This window comes from Pelodiscus sinensis, chromosome 2 (assembly GCF_052426305.1).
Source record: "Pelodiscus sinensis isolate ZL-2025 chromosome 2, ASM5242630v1, whole genome shotgun sequence".
NCBI lineage: Eukaryota > Metazoa > Chordata > Testudines > Trionychidae > Pelodiscus > Pelodiscus sinensis.
In genome coordinates this window covers 2,084,003-2,100,696 of record NC_143053.1, presented here as the reverse complement: position 1 = coordinate 2,100,696, position 16,694 = coordinate 2,084,003, and the positions used below count along the sequence as shown (strand labels likewise).

Sequence of the window (16,694 nt, the reverse complement as noted above, 5' to 3'; positions counted from 1 at the left end):
GGCTGCCCAGGGGAGATGAGCCCAGAGCACCCCACACTGCAGGGACAGTCCCTGCTGGAGGAGGAAACCCCCCTCCCAGCCCCACTCGGGGGCTCCGCAAGGTCCGTACGAGGTGCCGGCCCCATCGCCCTGCAGGCCACGGGCTGGGAGGCTGGCGTGCGGACGCGGCGCTGTGAGCGGGCGGGGGGCCGGGCCCAGGGTCCTTTCCCCAGGGCCTGCGGGACGGGGGCCCCGGGGTCACGGCGCTCGAGGCTAGAGACAGACAGTCCCCAGCCCTCGCCCGGCGCTTCGGTTGGCTGCTTTCGGGCGCCAGAGCAGGGCCGACCCGGGGACAGACTCCCAGGACCGAGCCGCCGCCGGCCGCCCCCCGCCGCCCGGCTGCCTTGTGCCGGGCTGCCCCCCGCCGCCCGGCCGCCCCCCGCCGCCTGGCTGCCCCCCGCCGCCTGGCTGCCCGCGTGGCTCGCTCACCAGGTGCTTGCAGACGTCGTTCATGAACTCGCCGTAGTGCAGCCCCCGCTCCTCGTGCAGGTGCCGCAGGAACATGTCGCACAGGCCCTGACAGCCCATGCCGGGGCCACACGTGCGTAGGGCGAATTTACAGGCCTGCGGGACACAGAGGAGACAGCGACTCGGGCTAGTTGCTGGCAAGGGGCCCGCCAGGCTGCCCAGGGCCTGGCTCCCCGCCGGAGGGCAGCGTCACCGCCCCCCGCCCCCCCACGGCCCCCCCACGGCGACTCACCCGGGCGACCTCGGGCGCCGGGTCCTGCAGGTGCAGCAGCAGCGTCACCAGCCCATTCAAGATCTGCTCGAAAAAGACGTCGTCTTCGCCGGTGCCGCCGCAGAACCGGCTGAGGTTCCCGAAGAGGAGGATGGAGGCCTTGCGCAGCGCGGGGCTCTCCTGCGGGCGGCACAGGGCCACGTGGGCACCGGCTCAGCCAGCGGCACGGCCCCGTGTCTGCCAGGCGGCCCGGGGAGTGGCTTTCCCCCTGCCCACAGGCTGCCCCCCCCCCCCCGTCTCCAGGCTCCCCCGACCGCAGACTGCCCCACCCCGGCTGTCGCCCCACCCCCTTCTCCAGGCTCCCCCAGTCCTGAGCAGACAGGCTGGATTGTGGTGAAGAGCAGAGGGGAGGTTTCAGCTTCCCCTGCCTCAGTTTCTTCAGCTGTGCAATGGGCTGAGAGCCCTGCTGGGGGAGAAAACGAGTGGCCCCGGATGGGCACTTGGACAGGGCTGGGCACCGTGGGGTTCTCCCCTGCCATGTCGCTCCTGCTCTGCCGCTCTGGGTCTTTGCTTCCAGCCCCTTTGGCCCCCGGTACCACTCAGTACCCGCGTCTTCAGCCAGGCCCTAGCAGAGCAGCCCCGGGTGCTGGCAGCTCCCGCCTGCGGGCCCCGGGCAGAGATGGACGAGTGCCCAAGGCGCCTGCCGGGGGGAGGAGGGGGCGCAGAGCACATGGGGAAAGCGCGGTGGGGCCCGGCGCCAGGCAGGCCTGTGGAGCGAGTCCAAGGGGCCGGGCCAGCCACAAGCCAAGCAGGGTAGGAGGTTGAGGCGAGCGAGCGGCAGCCCCCCGCCCGCGCCACCCCGGCATCCCTCCCAGCCCAGGCCTGCCTCCGACTGCCGGGGCTCCTGGACCAGGCCCTGCGCTGCTCCATCCGGCGGGGACGCTTGGCCTGGCCCTGCCCGGCCGCGCTCAGGCTCCTACTCAGCTCCCCAGAGCTCCCTGCAGCCCACGAGCCTCCCCCCGCCCGCCCGTCCCCGCATGGGGCTGGAGCCCGGGGCTCTGCCCTGCCGTGCTGGAGGAGAGTGGCCCCAGCAGGCTCCTCCCCCCCCGCCCCCCGCCCCCAGGCCCCCCCCCCCCCGGCCCCAGCAGGCTCCTCCCCCCCAGCCCTGGGCCTTACGCTGTCGAAGAAGGGCCGGGAGCGGATGGCGATGTGCAGGAGCATAGAGCGGGCGTCCCGCTCCTCCACGTGCCCCAGGAGCTTGGACAGGCCGGCCATGGCCTCCAGCGCCACCAGGTTGTCGGGGTCGTCCTTGTCGTCCAGGCCATTGACCATGGAAGCCAGGAGCTGGGCCCCGTGTTTCCGCACCTGCCGAAGGAAGCAGCGAGCTGGCCTCACGCCCGGCTGCGGGGCCCCCGGGGGTCCCCAGGGCCCTCCGGGCGCAGGGAGGGCTGGGCCCAGCTTCTCCAGCACCTCCTTAGAGCCAAACAGGGCCCAGGGCTGGGCCGGGCTACGGGGCCCCCGCTTTGGCACAGGGCCGTGCAGCTTGGCCGGGGCCCCCAGGACGGGTCCATGACCATCGGCCCGGCCCGGCCCAGGGAGCAGGGCACTCCAAGCCGTTTCCCCAGGCGCGGGGGAGGCTTGTTCTGCTGCCAAAGGGGTCCCGTCTTGAGCACGCTCCAGCCCCGGGCTGCAGGACTGGGACAGCGGAGCAGCGGGGGGGGGGGGGGGGGCGACTCAGCAACACCAGGGGGATGTTTGGAAGCTGCGTCTATTCGCCTCCCGTCCCAGTAGCGATCGTCTGCCGGGAGGGGAGCTGGGCTTGGCAGGGCCCGCACAGGAACCCCCCGGCCGAGTCTCGGTGCTGCGGGGATCAGACGGCAGGCAGCCGAGCGCAGGGGACAGAGGAAAGGGGCAGGGGGCCACACAGCCAGGTGCTCCAAGGCTGGCCCTGCGGCAGGGGGAGCACCGCCAGGCGCCCCCCAAGGGGGCCGAGCCCCAAGGGCAGACGGTGCCGGGGCAGGCGGACGCCCGAGAGCCCCGCCCGGGCTGGCAATGCAGGGCCGGTGCCGGGCCTTCGGTAGCCAACGGGGCAGGAATTCCCCGGACCCAGCGGGGACCCGCGTCTGGCCTCTCCTTTGTGCACAGCGGCTGGGCTGGCGCCCGGCGGGGGCGGGATCAGGCGGGACGTCCCGGGGGCTGCAGCGCGTGCGCCACAATCTGGGCTTATGGTTTGAGTTAAACCTTCAAGCAACGAGTCAGATGAATCCAGCAGCGCCGGCGGCGTAGAGACAACGGGGGGGGGGGGGGGTGTTACTGCCCCGCTCAGCTCCCTGGGGGCAGCAGGTGGGCGCAGAGCCGGCACCATCCGAAATGCTGCACAGGGGAGCCTGGCCATGCGGGCGGGACAGGCAGGCCCCAGCCAAGCCGAGCTGAGCAGCCTGGCGGGGTGCCGGGCGGGGGGGGGGGGGGGGGGGCTGGCGGGGGTGCCGGGCGGGGGGGGCGGGCGGGGGCGGGGCGGGTGGGGGGGCGGGGGTGCCGGGCGGGGGGGGGCAGGCGGGGGTGCCGGGCGGGGGGGCTCTCACCTTCTCCGGCGAGCCCGCGGAGACGTTGCCCAGCCCGCGCAGAGCCAGCATGCGCACCGCGGTGCAGGGGTCCTTCTGCCGGCCCGTCATGTTGTCCATCATGGACTCCAGCAGGATCAGGTCGCCGGCCGCGCTGCTGCTCAGGAGCTGGAGGGGCCGAGCGCCTGGGTGTGAGGTGAGGCCCCGGCCACAGCTGAGCTCGCACGGCAGGGAGGCCAGAAACGGGCCCCACGACCCCATTCGAGCCCCTGGGGAGCCCTGGCCTGGGGCTTCGGATGGGAGCCCCACACAGGGCCACGGAGACCCCAGGCAGCAGCCCCAGCCCCCGGGAAAGCGTCCAGTGCACCCTGCCCCACGACGGCCTGGCCAGGCCACGGCTCCAGGGTCCATCCCCACTGGGGCAACTGAGCCACCCAGCCCCAGGGGTGGGGAGGTGCCTGCCGACAGGCCCGGCAGGGTCAAGCGGGCTCCCTGGGCAGCATGGGGGGGGCCTGCTCCCAGCACTGGGGAAGGCAGGGGACAGAGGACCTGGGCCCGCCGGGGGAAGCGTGTGTGGGGGGGACAGAGGACCGGGGCCCGCCGGGGGAAGTGTGTGGGGGGGGACAGAGGACCGGGGCCAGCCGGGGGGAAGTGTGGGGGGGGGGGGCGGGACAGAGGACCCAGGCCCACCGGGGGAAGTGTGTGGGGGGGGCGGGACAGAGGACCGGGGCCCGCCGGGGGGGTGTGTGTGGGGGAGGGGGGGCACAGAGGACCCAGGCCCGCTGGGCTCCCGCGAGCAGGTCTGCGCCGTGCCCTTTGGCGGGGGGCGGGGGAGCCGGTGGGCAGTGCTGCCTCTGGCCTGGCCGCTCACCTCGGCGAGGAAGGCCGTGGCGGAGGCCCGCTGGCTGTCATACACGCTGCCGAGCATGGGGAAAAGGTTCTTCACGATCCAGGGCAGCTTCGGGCCGGCGTGCCTGGCCATGGCACTGGAACAGAAGGCGGGTTACGCGGCTCCGGCGCCGGACGCGCCGCCACAAGGGTGGGCTCCAGGCCAGGAGATGCTGGAGCTCTCGAGCCTGGTGCGCAGGGGCCAGGAGCCAGGGGAGCCGCCAGCCGCCAGGCCCCTGGGCAGCTCCAGAGCCTGGTGCAGAAGGGAGGGGTGGGGCAGGCAGGCCTGCGGCGCTGGAAGTGGCTTGGGCCGGCCTCAGCAGGAGTCCAGAACAGCCCGGGCAAGGGGAGCCGTGACCCCACGGCCCTCCGATGGGGCTGCAGCCACCCAGCGCCAGCCCGGGCTGGGCAGTTTCCCTGGCTCCTTCCCCGCCCACGGCCAGCCCCGGGCCCCGCGCTGAGCTCCGGCGCCACCCCCAGGCCAGGCCTCCCGCACCACAGCCCTGCCCTCCGCGGCTCTGAGCGCCAATAGCCCTGACGGCTGGGCCCGGGCCGCTCCTGCGTGGCCGTCCCTGGCTTTCTGCTCTGCCCCGGCCCCTCCCCCAGCCCCCGGGAGTCACCCTACCTGGCGAGCAGCGCGACGCCGTCGTGGTGCCCTTCGCAGCTTTTCAGCAGCTCCCAGCCTCCGGCGCTGTCCACGCACCTCGCCGCCTCCTCCCCGCCCCCGCGGCTCAGCATGGCCCGCAGCGTCTCCACGGCACAGCTGGCAGAGAGAGCGGCGGTCGGAGACGGCCGGGGCGGGGGCGCGTTGGCTGGAGCCAGTCCGGCGCCCCCCCCGTGCGGTTCCAGCGACCCGAGAGGGACGGGGGAGGCCCGGCGCTCCAGAGGGGGCGCACGAGCAGCGCTTGGGTCGGGAGCGTTTCGCTGCCAGCAGGGCCAGGCCGGGAGCCGCGCGCTGCCCAGTGCCCGCCGTGGCGGGATCTCAGCCCTGGACAAGGCAGAGGCCCGTGGGCCCCAGCGCCCAAGGAACCCAAAATCCCAGGGAACGCAAAGCGGCGAGGCAGCCGCCCCGCCGGGCTCGGAGGAGGGAAACACGGCGCCCGCAGAGCTCCTGGGCACTGGACCGGCCCGGCGCTGCCCTCGCCTCGGGCTGCAAGCGTGTAACTGCCCCCCCCCCCCAGCCACAGCGCGGGGCCTCCGGGGCCATCCTGAACTCTGACAGGAGGGAGGGAATTCGGCAGAGCTAGGACACCGTCTGCCCCACGGAAAGTCCGGGGCTCAGTGCAGCCCGGTGGCTCCCAGCAGGGACCAGCCTTGGGCCACGCGACTGCACGCGGGACCCGCCAGGGAGCAGCACAAGGCCAGCAGCCTGGCAACTGCCGGGGAGAGCCCGGCCAAAGGATCCTCCAACTCCCGTCGCACCCTGCTGCCGTGCCGGGGGCCAGCCCTGCCGTGGTGGGGCCAGCGGAGGCGCTGGGACCCCTCCTGCCACGGCCCCCACTGGCCCTAGAGCGGGGAGGGGCCGGCAGGACCCAGCACTGTGCAGATCGGCCCTGGCAGGTGTGTCCAGCCTGCTCTTCCATCGCTCCGGAGAGTCCACCACCCCCCGGCAACGTATCCCAGGGTTTCACCACCCGACAGGCAGGAAGTTTCTCCTAACGTCCAACCTCAACCTCCCTGGCTGCAGTTTAAGCCCCTTGCTGCTTGTCCTGTGCTCAGAGGCCGAGGGGAACAAGTTTTCTCCCTCCCCTTTTAGATACTGAAAACCGCTCTCATGTCCCCTGTCTCCTTTCCAAACTGAACCAGCCCAGTTCCTTCAGCCTCCCTCCTCGCTCCTGTTCTCTGGCCTTTCCTCATTCTCGTTGCTCTTCCCTGGACCCTCCCCAGTTTCTCCCCATCTTTCTGGAAATGCGGGGCCCAGAACCGGACACCAGACTCCCACTGGGGCCCAGCCAGCGCAGAGCCGAGCGGGAGAACGACCCCTCGCGTCTTGCTCACACTCCTGTTAATCCAGCCCAGAATCACGTTCGCCCCCCCCCCCCCCCAGTCTCACTGTTGGCTCCTATCTAGCTTGCGGCTCACTGACCCCCAGATCCCTTTCCGTGATTCCTTCCTAGTGCTCACAGCAGCCTTGGGACACGAGAGCCCGTGAATCGCACGAGGACCCAGGCTGTCTCTGAGCTTGCAGCCAGGCGCAGACACCGCACCACATGGCGGCAGCTGCCTTGCAGCTGAAGCCCCCAGGAAATGGGCTGCAGAACGCGAGCGGCCCGGTGCACACGAGGAGTCCCCACGTCTTCTCGGCCAGGGACGGCGCGTCGGGGACGTGATCCGCCAGCCAGGAGAACGGGGGGGTTTATTGCTTCTCCGAGGCACAGCCCGGCCCGGGTTCCACGGGCATCGGAGTGAGGGGCCGGCGGCCTCACAGCCCTTGGGGGGGTCCACAGGCCCCTGAACCCCCAGCACTCGGCTCAGTCTCCTCTCTTCCTGATTGCCCCGCCCAGCCTGCCCCTTCTCCCAACCACCGGACCCCCCAGGCAGCCCCCCCCGTCCTTTGTTTCAACCCGCCCCCGGCTGGGCCATTGTCTATGGTTGGGCCGTGCTACAGACACCGGCCAGGGGTCACCCCCAGCCCACCCGGCGACCAGGGAACGCCCAGCAGAGCGGGCCCCAGGCCACACAAGTGAACAGCCCCCCCGCTACCATGGCCTGCGCGGTGAGGGGAGGGACGTGCAGGCCGGCGACCTCGCAGCCTAGTTCCCGCGATGCCAGCGCCGGGCCCGCCCGTTTCTACCCCCCAGCGTGCACCTCGGCACCTGCCAGCGGGCGCAACGCGGGCGCCGGGCCCTGGGGCAGCGTGTCCGGCCGGAGACGTCCCATCGGGGGGTTAGGCCAAAGTCCTAGGTACATGCGGGGCCGGTGCACTCAGGGCCGGCTCCCACGCGCTGCCCATCGGGGTCCCCAGTGCTCACTGCTCTTCGCGGGCACTGCCACCCCGAGAGCACCTCTCCCACCCCCGGCCGGAGGGGAACCGGGACCGGCTGCTGGCCAGCTCTGAGCCACAGGAGCCGCCCGACCGCTGAGCTGCTGCAACCCGAGCAGCAGTCGGGGCCGAGCCGAGCCCGGGGACTTGTGTCAAGCAGCCGTTTTCCTGGCGCGCGGGCAATTGGCTGGGATCTTGCGCGCTCCGTTTTGTGCTGATCTAGCAGTGGAAGAGGCGCGTGGCGCTGGATGGGGCCAGTCCACAGGGGTCCCACGAGGGGCGTGCGCCTCCGTGTCAGCGCCATGCTGAGCTCCCGGCCCACGCTAGGAAACGTACGTGCAAATGGACAGCCGGTGCGTTAACCCTGATCCCCCCTCAGCCAGCCACCAGCTCGCCCAAGCTGCAAGCCCGGTAACAAGGAGCCGGCTGCGGGCCAGGCAGCCGTACGAGCCCAGCCCGGGCTGGCCTTCCCGCGCCCTCGGAGCCCCACACGGGGCTGGAGGCCCAGGGCTGCACCGTGGCCAGTCTTGCAGCGCAGCCCCGAGCGCGCCGAGCAGGGTGCAAGGAGAGCCTGGCACACCCAACGTGGCTTTCCCGAGTCGGGCCCGCAGCCAGCGGCTGCCTCCCGGTGCAGGGTGCTCGCTGGAGGCCAAGGGCCCTGGAGCCTTCCCAATGGACAAGGCGAAGGAGACCCAGTCGCGCCGGGGACTGGCCCGGGCGATACCGACCCAGCACTGACCCCGTTTCCCCCCGGAGGCAAGGGGCGGGCGCAGAGGAGTCTCAGCAGAACGCCCCTCCTGGGGCCGCAGGAGCCGGCGCAGGGGGCCAGGCAGCAGCTGCGAAGGGGGAGAGCCGACCTAGGCCAGGCAGGGGGAGAGCCGACCTAGGCCAGGCGCTGGAGGTAGCTGGGGAGACCTGGCCCATCCCCGGCCCTGCTGCCAGACGGGCTCTGGAGGCACCTGCAGCCTTGGCACAGCAGGCCTGGGCACCACCCCGCGGGCACCCCCTGCCCCACAGAAGCTGACGCCCAAATCCGTCTGTCGGTCTCTGCGGTGCCCACTGGCCTCCCCGCTCTCCAGGGCCCCGGGACGGACGCGCGTCTCTTCGGAGCCCGACCCCCTTAGGCTGCGTGCAAAGGACTCGGGGGGACGTCACCGTGCTCCAGCCACACGGCCGCTACTGGTCCCCGGCGCCAGAGCCCTGCCGCTGGGCCAGCCCGTCAACGGGGGGGTGGGGGCCGTAGCGCACAAGCGCTGCCGGACGTGGGGCAGCCCCTCGGGGAAGGCAGGACGCCTCCCCACCCCCCGAGCTCACTGAACCGCAGAGACCCAGAGCTGCAGTGCAACAGTGACCTGTACGGCCTCCGGCGCCCACCCGCCAGAGCACTGTGCTCCAGGGCCCCCCAGCGCCCGGACGGACGAGCGCGTGCAGGATCCAGGCCCCCCGGCGCCCGGGCGTGTGCTCCAGGGGCCCCCAGCGCCCGGACGGACGAGCGCGTGCAGGATCCAGGCCCCCCGGCGCCCGGGCGTGTGCTCCAGGGGCCCCCAGTGCCCGGGCGGACGAGCGCGTGCAGGATCCAGGCCCCCCGGCGCCCGGGCGTGTGCTCAGGGACGCAGGGGAGGGGCCGTTCCTGCTCAATAGACCTGGACCTGCCTGTGGCCCTCGGCACGAGCGCCTGGAGGGTCTGGCGAAGTGCTCTGCCCCACAGGCCCGAGGGGCCGGCCCTGGCCTGCCACAGAGCGGGGCTGGGGGCCAGTTTAACACCGGAGCCCTGTGGCCGGGGCCCCCACTGCCCACGGGCCGGCCTTGGGGGCAGAGCTGCAGTTTCTGGCGGCTCCCCCTCCCTCCCTGGGAGGCCCCCGCGCGCGCCAAGTCCCGCTCAGTGCTCCTCCTGCTGCGGTGGGCCGGGGGCTGCGGGGGAGGAGGGAGAGCGCGGAGAGAACAGGCCGTCCTGGCGCGCCCGGCCAAAGCCGCAAAGCCCGAGGCTCGGCCGCTCCAGGACCCGGGGTCACGGATCGGGTGGCCTCCTGCCCTGGAGCGGAGCCCCCCCTCGGGCGCCGCCAGGAGGAGGGACAGGCTTGCCTTCAGCCCGGAGCCCGCGCTGGGGAGCTGCGGAACATGTGCTCCGAATCAAAGGCTCATCAGCCGGGCGCCAGCGCAACGGCCTGTTTCCATTCCTTACGGCTCGGGGCTGGAGCCGCTACCAGAGGGACTGGGGGCAGCGCTCCAAGCGGAGCAGGGCCCCCGCACGACAGGCTGCAGCCAGCGCAGTGGCACCCACAGGTGCCCACCCGGGCGCCAGGCAGCCCCCCACCCCCCGGGCAAACCTGAGCCCCTTGCCGGGGCTGCTCCGGCGCCCAGCTCACCCCCATCCAGCAGCATCGCCCTCGGGCCAAGGAGGGTTCTGCACCTTCGGCTGCAGCCGCCACCCTGGCCCAGGACCCACCCCCCACGGCGGCAATGGGGGCAGCCGCAGGGGGCGAGTTTAGAGCCTCGTTTCCCTGCCGCACGGCCTGGTTCCCAGAATGCTGACGGTGCAGCGGCAGGGCCCTGCGTCGGACGCTGCCACTGGGCGCACGGCTCTTCGCACGGCCCACATGGGGCAGCCAGGGGGGGCACAGCCGGCCAACGGGGGGGCCCACGTCAGACCGACAGCCGGGGGGGGCACAGCCGGCCAACGGGGGGGCCCGCGTCAGACCGACAGCCGGGGGGGGCGCACAGCCGGCCAACGGGGGGGCCCGCGTCAGACCGACAGCCGGGGGGGGGGGCGCAGAGCCGGCCAACGGGGGGGCCCGCGTCAGACCAACAGCCGGGGGGGCACAGCCGGCCAACGGGGGGGCCCGCGTCAGACCAACAGCCGGGGGGGCCCACGTCAGACCGACAGCCGGGGGGGGCGCACAGCCGGCCAACGGGGGGGCCCGCGTCAGACCGACAGCCGGGGGGGGCGCACAGCCGGCCAACGGGGGGGCCCGCGTCAGACCGACAGCCGGGGGGGCCCACGTCAGACCAACAGCTGGGGGGGGCGCACAGCCGGCCAACGGGGGGGCCCGCGTCAGACCGACAGCCGGGGGGGGCACAGCCGGCCAACGGGGGGGCCCGCGTCAGACCGACAGCCGGGGGGGGCGCACAGCCGGCCAACGGGGGGGCCCGCGTCAGACCGACAGCCGGGGGGGGCACAGCCGGCCAACGGGGGGGCCCGCGTCAGACCGACAGCCGGGGGGGGCGCACAGCCGGCCAACAGGGGGGCCCGCGTCAGACCGACAGCTGGGGGGGGGGCGCACAGCCGGCCAACGGGGGGGCCCGCGTCAGACCGACAGCCGGGGGGAGGGCGCACAGCCGGCCAACGGGGGGGCCCGCGTCAGACCGACAGCCGGGGGGGGCACAGCCGGCCAACGGGGGGGCCCGCGTCAGACCGACAGCCGGGGGGCACAGCCGGCCAACGGGGGGGCCCGCGTCAGACCGACAGCCGGGGGGGGCACAGCCGGCCAACGGGGGGGCCCGCGTCAGACCGACAGCCGGGGGGGGGGCGCACAGCTGGCCAACGGGGGGCCCGCGTCAGACCGACAGCCGGGGGGGCACACAGCCGGCCAACAGGGGGGCCCGCGTCAGACCGACAGCCAGGGGGGGCACAGCCGGCCAACGGGGGGGCCCGCGTCAGACCGACAGCCGGGGGGGGCACAGCCGGCCAACGGGGGGGGCCCGCGTCAGACCGACAGCCAGGGGGGCACAGCCGGCCAACGGGGGGGCCCGCGTCAGACCGACAGCCGGGGGGGGCACAGCCGGCCAACGGGGGGGCCCGCGTCAGACCGACAGCCAGGGGGGCACAGCCGGCCAACGGGGGGGGCCCGCGTCAGACCGACAGCCGGGGGGGCACAGCCGGCCAACGGGGGGGCCCGCGTCAGACCGACAGCCGGGGGGGGCACAGCCGGGGGGGGCCCGCGTCAGACCGACAGCCGGGGGGGGGCGCACAGCCGGCCAACGGGGGGGCCCGCGTCAGACCGACAGCCGGGGGGGGCGCACAGCCGGCCAACGGGGGGGCCCGCGTCAGACCGACAGCCGGGGGGGGGGCGCACAGCCGGCCAACGGGGGGGCCCGCGTCAGACCGACAGCCGGGGGGGGGCGCACAGCCGGCCAACGGGGGGGCCCGCGTCAGACCGACAGCCGGGGGGGGGCGCACAGCCGGCCAACGGGGGGGCCCGCGTCAGACCGACAGCCGGGGGGGGGGCGCACAGCCGGCCAACGGGGGGGCCCGCGTCAGACCGACAGCCGGGGGGGCACAGCCGGCCAACGGGGGGGCCCGCGTCAGACCGACAGCCGGGGGGCGCACAGCTGGCCAACGGGGGGGGCCCGCGTCAGACCGACAGCCGGGGGGGGGCGCACAGCCGGGGGGGCCCGCGTCAGACCGACACCCGGGGGGGGGCACAGCCGGCCAACGGGGGGCCCGCGTCAGACCGACAGCCGGGGGGGGCACAGCCGGCCAACGGGGGGGCCCGCGTCAGACCGACAGCCGGGGGGGGCACAGCCGGCCAACGGGGGGGCCCGCGTCAGACCGACAGCCGGGGGGGGCGCACAGCCGGCCAACGGGGGGGCCCGCGTCAGACCGACAGCCGGGGGGGGCGCACAGCCGGCCAACGGGGGGGGCCGCGTCAGACCGACAGGCAGGCAAGTCACAGCAGCGGCCCCGGGCCGTGCCGGCTGCTCTGGGATGCGGGAAGGAGAGGCCGGCCATCAACAGCCTCTCGCCCTCCACCCGATGCCACGGCCCCAGCCCGCCCCCCGAGGAGGTTACAGAAGCTCCCGGCAGGCCCTGCCCGGTGTGTACGGCTCCGCCACGGCTGCAGGGAGGGGACTCGGCGCCGGGCCCTGCAGGCGTGAGCGGGACGCGGACCCTCTTCAACCAGCCCAATGGGCAGCTGCCCTGCCCCGGCTTTGCCGTCAGGCTCCCGAGAGCCTCCCGCGCAGCATTCGGCCACTGGGACACGGAGGCCAGGCCCAGCCACGCCCAGGAGCCCTGCCCACCGGACGCCAAGGGCTGGTCTACGCAGCTCTGAGCAATGCCGACCTGGTTCGCGGGTGTGACGTAGTGGGGGTACTTGCTGGGCTGTGGTGACCCCTGCTGTCTGGAGCAAGACCCAGCAGGGAAAACCTCGCTAGGCAGAGGTAATGCCAAACTTGTTGAACCAGTGGCCAGACACCCCCATGGAGAGGAACAAAGGAAGGTGGATGCTGCCCTGGCTGGGGGGCAGGGCTGGAAGTGGGTTAGTTGGTTGGTGGCTGTCTGTGAGGATGGATGAGACAGCCTAGGGAGAGGAGCTGGAGTTTTAGGGGCCCAGTCTCCCCCATCTCAAGGGGGCCTGAGGCATCCTAGCCCAGTTCCTGTAACCAGATTACATCTGTGCTGCGCTGTGCTGGAGGAGCAATAAACCACCCTCAATTCCACTGGCTGGTACAGTCTGTTTGTGCCATTTCGGGGTGCAGGAGACGGGGAACCCCCCAACGTGCCGTCACAGCGGGCCCGGCCGAGCCCACAGGACAGGGATGCGCCAGGCCTTGTCCTGCGTGGGCAGTGCTGGTGAGTGACGGAGCGCTTGCCACAGCCGACCCAGCGACAGCCACGCCGAGCGGCTCGGTCCCAGACCGCAGCCTCACAGGAGCCAGCAGAGCGCCCGAGCACCAAGCCCCCTGGGCTGAACGGACAAGACAGCCAAGTGTTCCTGGGCAGCGTGGACCCGTGAGCTGGCGGAGCAGGAATCTGAGCCAAGCTGGAAGGGAACCGGCCCACCAGCCACAGGCAGGCTGAGCAGGAAGGGGGCGAGCGAGGCCTGACTCACACAGGAGCCATCGTGCACCCACACGGGGCCAAGCCGGAGCAGATGGCTCACAAGCAGCAGCAATTCAACCTGGGCCTCATCTCCGCCACAGGACTCCGAGGCCACGGCTCAACGCTGGGACAAGAACGGACCCAGCCAGGCTCTCGGCCAGCGGGGGAGTCACGCACGGGCCCGTACTCAGCCACTCCGAAGCCCGGGGCTCAGGCTGCCGTGGCCACAGGCTCTCTCCTCGCCCACCGGGCCCTCCACCCCCTCCCCCTCTGACCAGGCCCCCGGCCCTGCCCCCACTGGCCAGTGATAAAGGTCCTTGGCCAGCTCGAGGGTGGCGCAAGATTTCAGCAGGGAGCCAGCTCAGCCCGGAGCCAGCTGAGCCCGGAGCCGAGGGGCTCTGACGCCCTCTAGTGGCGCCAAGGGCTTTGTGCAGCGCAGCCCAGGAGCGGGACCCTCAGCCGGGGCCGGGACCCGCAGGAGCTGCTGCACAGCGAGCACCGAACGTCTGTCAATGCCGGGCCCCTCTGTCCCACCGCCAGCTCCGACCTCGGCTGGGGCAGAGCGCCCTGAGCTGGGCCGGAGGAAGCGGACCCACCGTGGAGGCAGCGGGAAGGGGCACTCGCCCCCCACCAGCAGGGCACCCACGGCCCAGCCTAGCCCAGGCGCGAGAGCCATCGCGTAGCGTCACGAATGCGCCGAGCGCCGCGGCTTGGCAGCCTCTCCGTGGCGCTCACCACGCGCCCACAAGCCCCTCACACAGACAAGCGGCCCACAGCTGCCCAGCAGCCTCCCGCCGGGCCCAGCACAACTGCAGCCTGGGGACCAGAGCCGCCTTTCCAGCTGGGTCGTCAGCAGCTCCCTGCCCCGCGCCAGAGCCAGGGCAGAGCCGACACCCGAAGGGGCAGGCTGAGGCCAGAGTCGGGAGCCGCCTGCCAGCTCCCCTGGCGCTGGGGGGGAGGCAGGTCGGCCAGTCAGAAGGGCCCCACGGCCGCAGTGTGGCTCCAGGCCGGCAGATGCTCGCCCAGCAGCCGCGAGACGGCGACTAAAGCGCCGGGGCCGGAGGAGCCAGGGCCCTTGAGCCCGCAGCGACGCCCGAACGGAGCGGGGACCGACCCCTGGCAGGGGGCGTAGGCCGGAGCCACCTCGGCGCATGTCGGAAACCGAGCTGAGCACGGCCGGGGGCGGAGGCTGCTCCCTGACCAGGGACCCGATAGAACACAACAGCGCCACAGGGCTCGGTACCTGCAGGGGTCCAGGGCTCCGGGCGCCTGGCTCCGGCCGGCGCTCCTCCTCTCCTTGGCCTGCAGCTCCTTGGGGAGCTGGACCCCCACGGTGCAGCTGACGCGCATGAGGAGAGCCACGAAGAGGTGCGGGTAGAGCCCCAGCACGGCTGGCCCCGACTCGGGAACAGACAGGAGCTCGTGCAGGGCGCACGTGGCCTGGAGAGAGGGGGGGATTAGGGGGGCTCCCCTCCCGGCTAGGACCCGCAGGTGTCTCCTGAGGCAAGGAGCCGGCTCGGAGCTAGCGACAGCCCCTGCCCGGCTTTGGCAGCCAGACAACCCCCCAAACCGCTGCTCAAAACCGGCCTGTTGTCCAGGAGGGAACCGCCCAGCCGGCCCCGGGGCGGGGACCCAAGAGCTTGGCTGGTGCCTGCCCTGGCGCACAGCGCGGGGCCCTGCTCTGGCCGAGGCACAGCCCATGCCAGGCCCAGGGAAGGGCGGGGCAATCCGCTCGTCCCGGCCCGGTGGCTCAGCCCAGCTGGAGGGCAGCACGACGCTCACCGCGAGAGGCTGGGGGGTCGCGACGCGCTCGCAGCTGCTGCTCAGCAGGAAGGATCTGGCCTCCTTGTACGGGACGTCCCGGTTCGCCTTGTCCAGGAGCAGCTCCAGGATCTGCGAGGTGAGGGCCGGCTCCATGGCCAGGGCCTTCCACATGGCGCAGGTGTGGCTGGGTGGGAGCAGCAGGAGGTTAGTGCAGGGCGGTTCGCGGGGGACACAGCTGGGTCAGTGCAGAGATCCGGGGGGGGCTCCGCCCGCACCAGCGAGGGGCCGTGGGCTCGCCCCATGGGGGTGTGAGACCCCACGGCCGGGGCGCTCCAGGGGCATGGCCTGCAGCACCGCCCAGGCCAGGGGCCTCCAGGCTGCCACACCCCGGGCAGGGGGCAGGGCCCCCGGGTGCCAGGGCGCGAGCCGGTACCTGTCGAAGGGCAGGGGGCTGCTCAGCAGGCTGGACACAACCGCGGCCGTGTGCTGGGAGGCCAGGATGTACACGCTCTGCTGCATCGCCTTGTGCACGTGCTCCGCGGCCAGCGCCTGCAGCCTGCTGCGAATCTCGCCCAGGAGCACGGGCACCTGCGGGCGAGAGGGAGCCGGGATGAGGCTCAGCCCGGGCAGCAGGGGGGCCCCGCGCCAGCCCCGGCCCGGCCAGCGAGCACCGTCCGGGGACCTCTCCCGGGGCGGGGACCAGAGCCAGCTGGCAGCCCCAGAAGGACAGGAAAGCCCGGCCCCCGGACCAGGCGCCTGCCAGCTCCCTCCGCTGCCACCTGCCCAGCCGGCCACAGGCCAGTCGCACCTGGCGGCGCCGGCCGGCACCGAGCCCCGGGCGGGCTGCTGGAGCTGGAGCCAAGGCCCCGCGAAGGGGGCGCACGGCCCAGCAGGAGCCAGCTCCCTTCTCCCGCACGGCAGGGGAACCGGGCCCGTTACCTTCTCCAGCAGCACGGCCCCCCGCTCCTTCAGCAGGGCGTTGGCCATGACGGCCGCTGCCCGGGAGCAGTTCTGGTCGGGGTCCGCCAGCCCCTCCAACATCATGAGCAGCAGGCTCAGCAGCTGCTCCGGCGGGAGGCGCTTCCCTATCACCTGCCGGAGGGAGAGGCTGCGCTGAGAACCGCTCCTCCAGCGCCCGGCCCCCCCAACCACAGCCTGTCTGGGCCCCCCTGCCCGGCCCCCCAAACACAGCCCACCCGGGCGCCCCCAAACAGCCCGTCTGGGCCCCCCTGCCCAGCTCCCCCAAACACAGCCCACCCGGGCCCCCCCAAACAGCCCGTCTGGGCCCCCCTGCCCAGCTCCCCCAAACACAGCCCACCCGGGCCCCCCCAAACAGCCCGTCTGGGCCCCCCCGCCCGGCTCCCCCCAAACACAGCCCACCCGGGCCCCCCTGCCCAGCTCCCCCAAACACAGCCCACCCGGGCCCCCCCAAACACACCCGGGCCCCCCCCCACCCGGGCCCCCCTGCCCAGCTCCCCCAAACACAGCCCACCCGGGCCCCCCCAAACAGCCCACCCGGGCCCCCCCGCCCGGCTCCCCCCAAACACAGCCCACCCGGGCCCCCCCAAACAGCCCGTCTGGGCCCCCCTGCCCAGCTCCCCCCAAACACAGCCCACAGGGCCACCTCAACACCCACCCAGCCTCCTGCCGCCTGGCCCCGCCCTCAAACGCAGCCCACTTGGGCCATGTCAGCCCCCGTCCCCCCCCCGCCCCACTGTTAGTGGGAAGGGCCTGATCCTGCTCTCGCCGGCCCCACTGCACAGACGGGGGAGGGACCAGTGGGGAGAGCAGCGCCCCCGGGCTAGCCCAGCAGTGACAGCGGCGAACGGACCCTGCCGAGGTGCCCGGGGGCCGGAGAGGGTTCGGTTCCCTCCACCAGCAGCTCGGCCACGAGGGCCGGGTGCTCCCCCGCAGGCTGGGCCATTCCTGGGGCCCCGCGGCAGGGCGTCCCCGCGCCGA

At 73.5% G+C, this 16,694-nt stretch overlaps 1 protein-coding gene across 6 annotated transcripts in view; it reads right to left on the bottom strand.

Annotated features, from left to right (window-relative positions):
- Positions 1 to 16,694, bottom strand: part of MROH1 (maestro heat like repeat family member 1) — a 65,525-nt gene that overhangs the window by 4,143 nt on the left and 44,688 nt on the right. For 5 of the 6 annotated variants that reach the window (XM_089776085.1, XM_089776088.1, XM_089776087.1 and 2 more), the window contains 10 exons: positions 15,675 to 15,827; positions 15,169 to 15,323; positions 14,754 to 14,919; positions 14,215 to 14,411; positions 4,793 to 4,930; positions 4,151 to 4,265; positions 3,301 to 3,447; positions 1,895 to 2,083; positions 740 to 898; positions 469 to 603 (listed from right to left, as the gene is read on the bottom strand). In XM_089776085.1, the coding sequence (XP_089632211.1) occupies positions 469 to 603; positions 740 to 898; positions 1,895 to 2,083; positions 3,301 to 3,447; positions 4,151 to 4,265; positions 4,793 to 4,930; positions 14,215 to 14,411; positions 14,754 to 14,919; positions 15,169 to 15,323; positions 15,675 to 15,827 (1,554 nt within the window). Of the gene's footprint in view, positions 1 to 468; positions 604 to 739; positions 899 to 1,894; positions 2,084 to 3,300; positions 3,465 to 4,150; positions 4,266 to 4,792; positions 4,931 to 14,214; positions 14,412 to 14,753; positions 14,920 to 15,168; positions 15,324 to 15,674; positions 15,828 to 16,694 lie in introns of those variants that run through there. The other variant, XM_089776090.1, reaches the window with a different exon arrangement.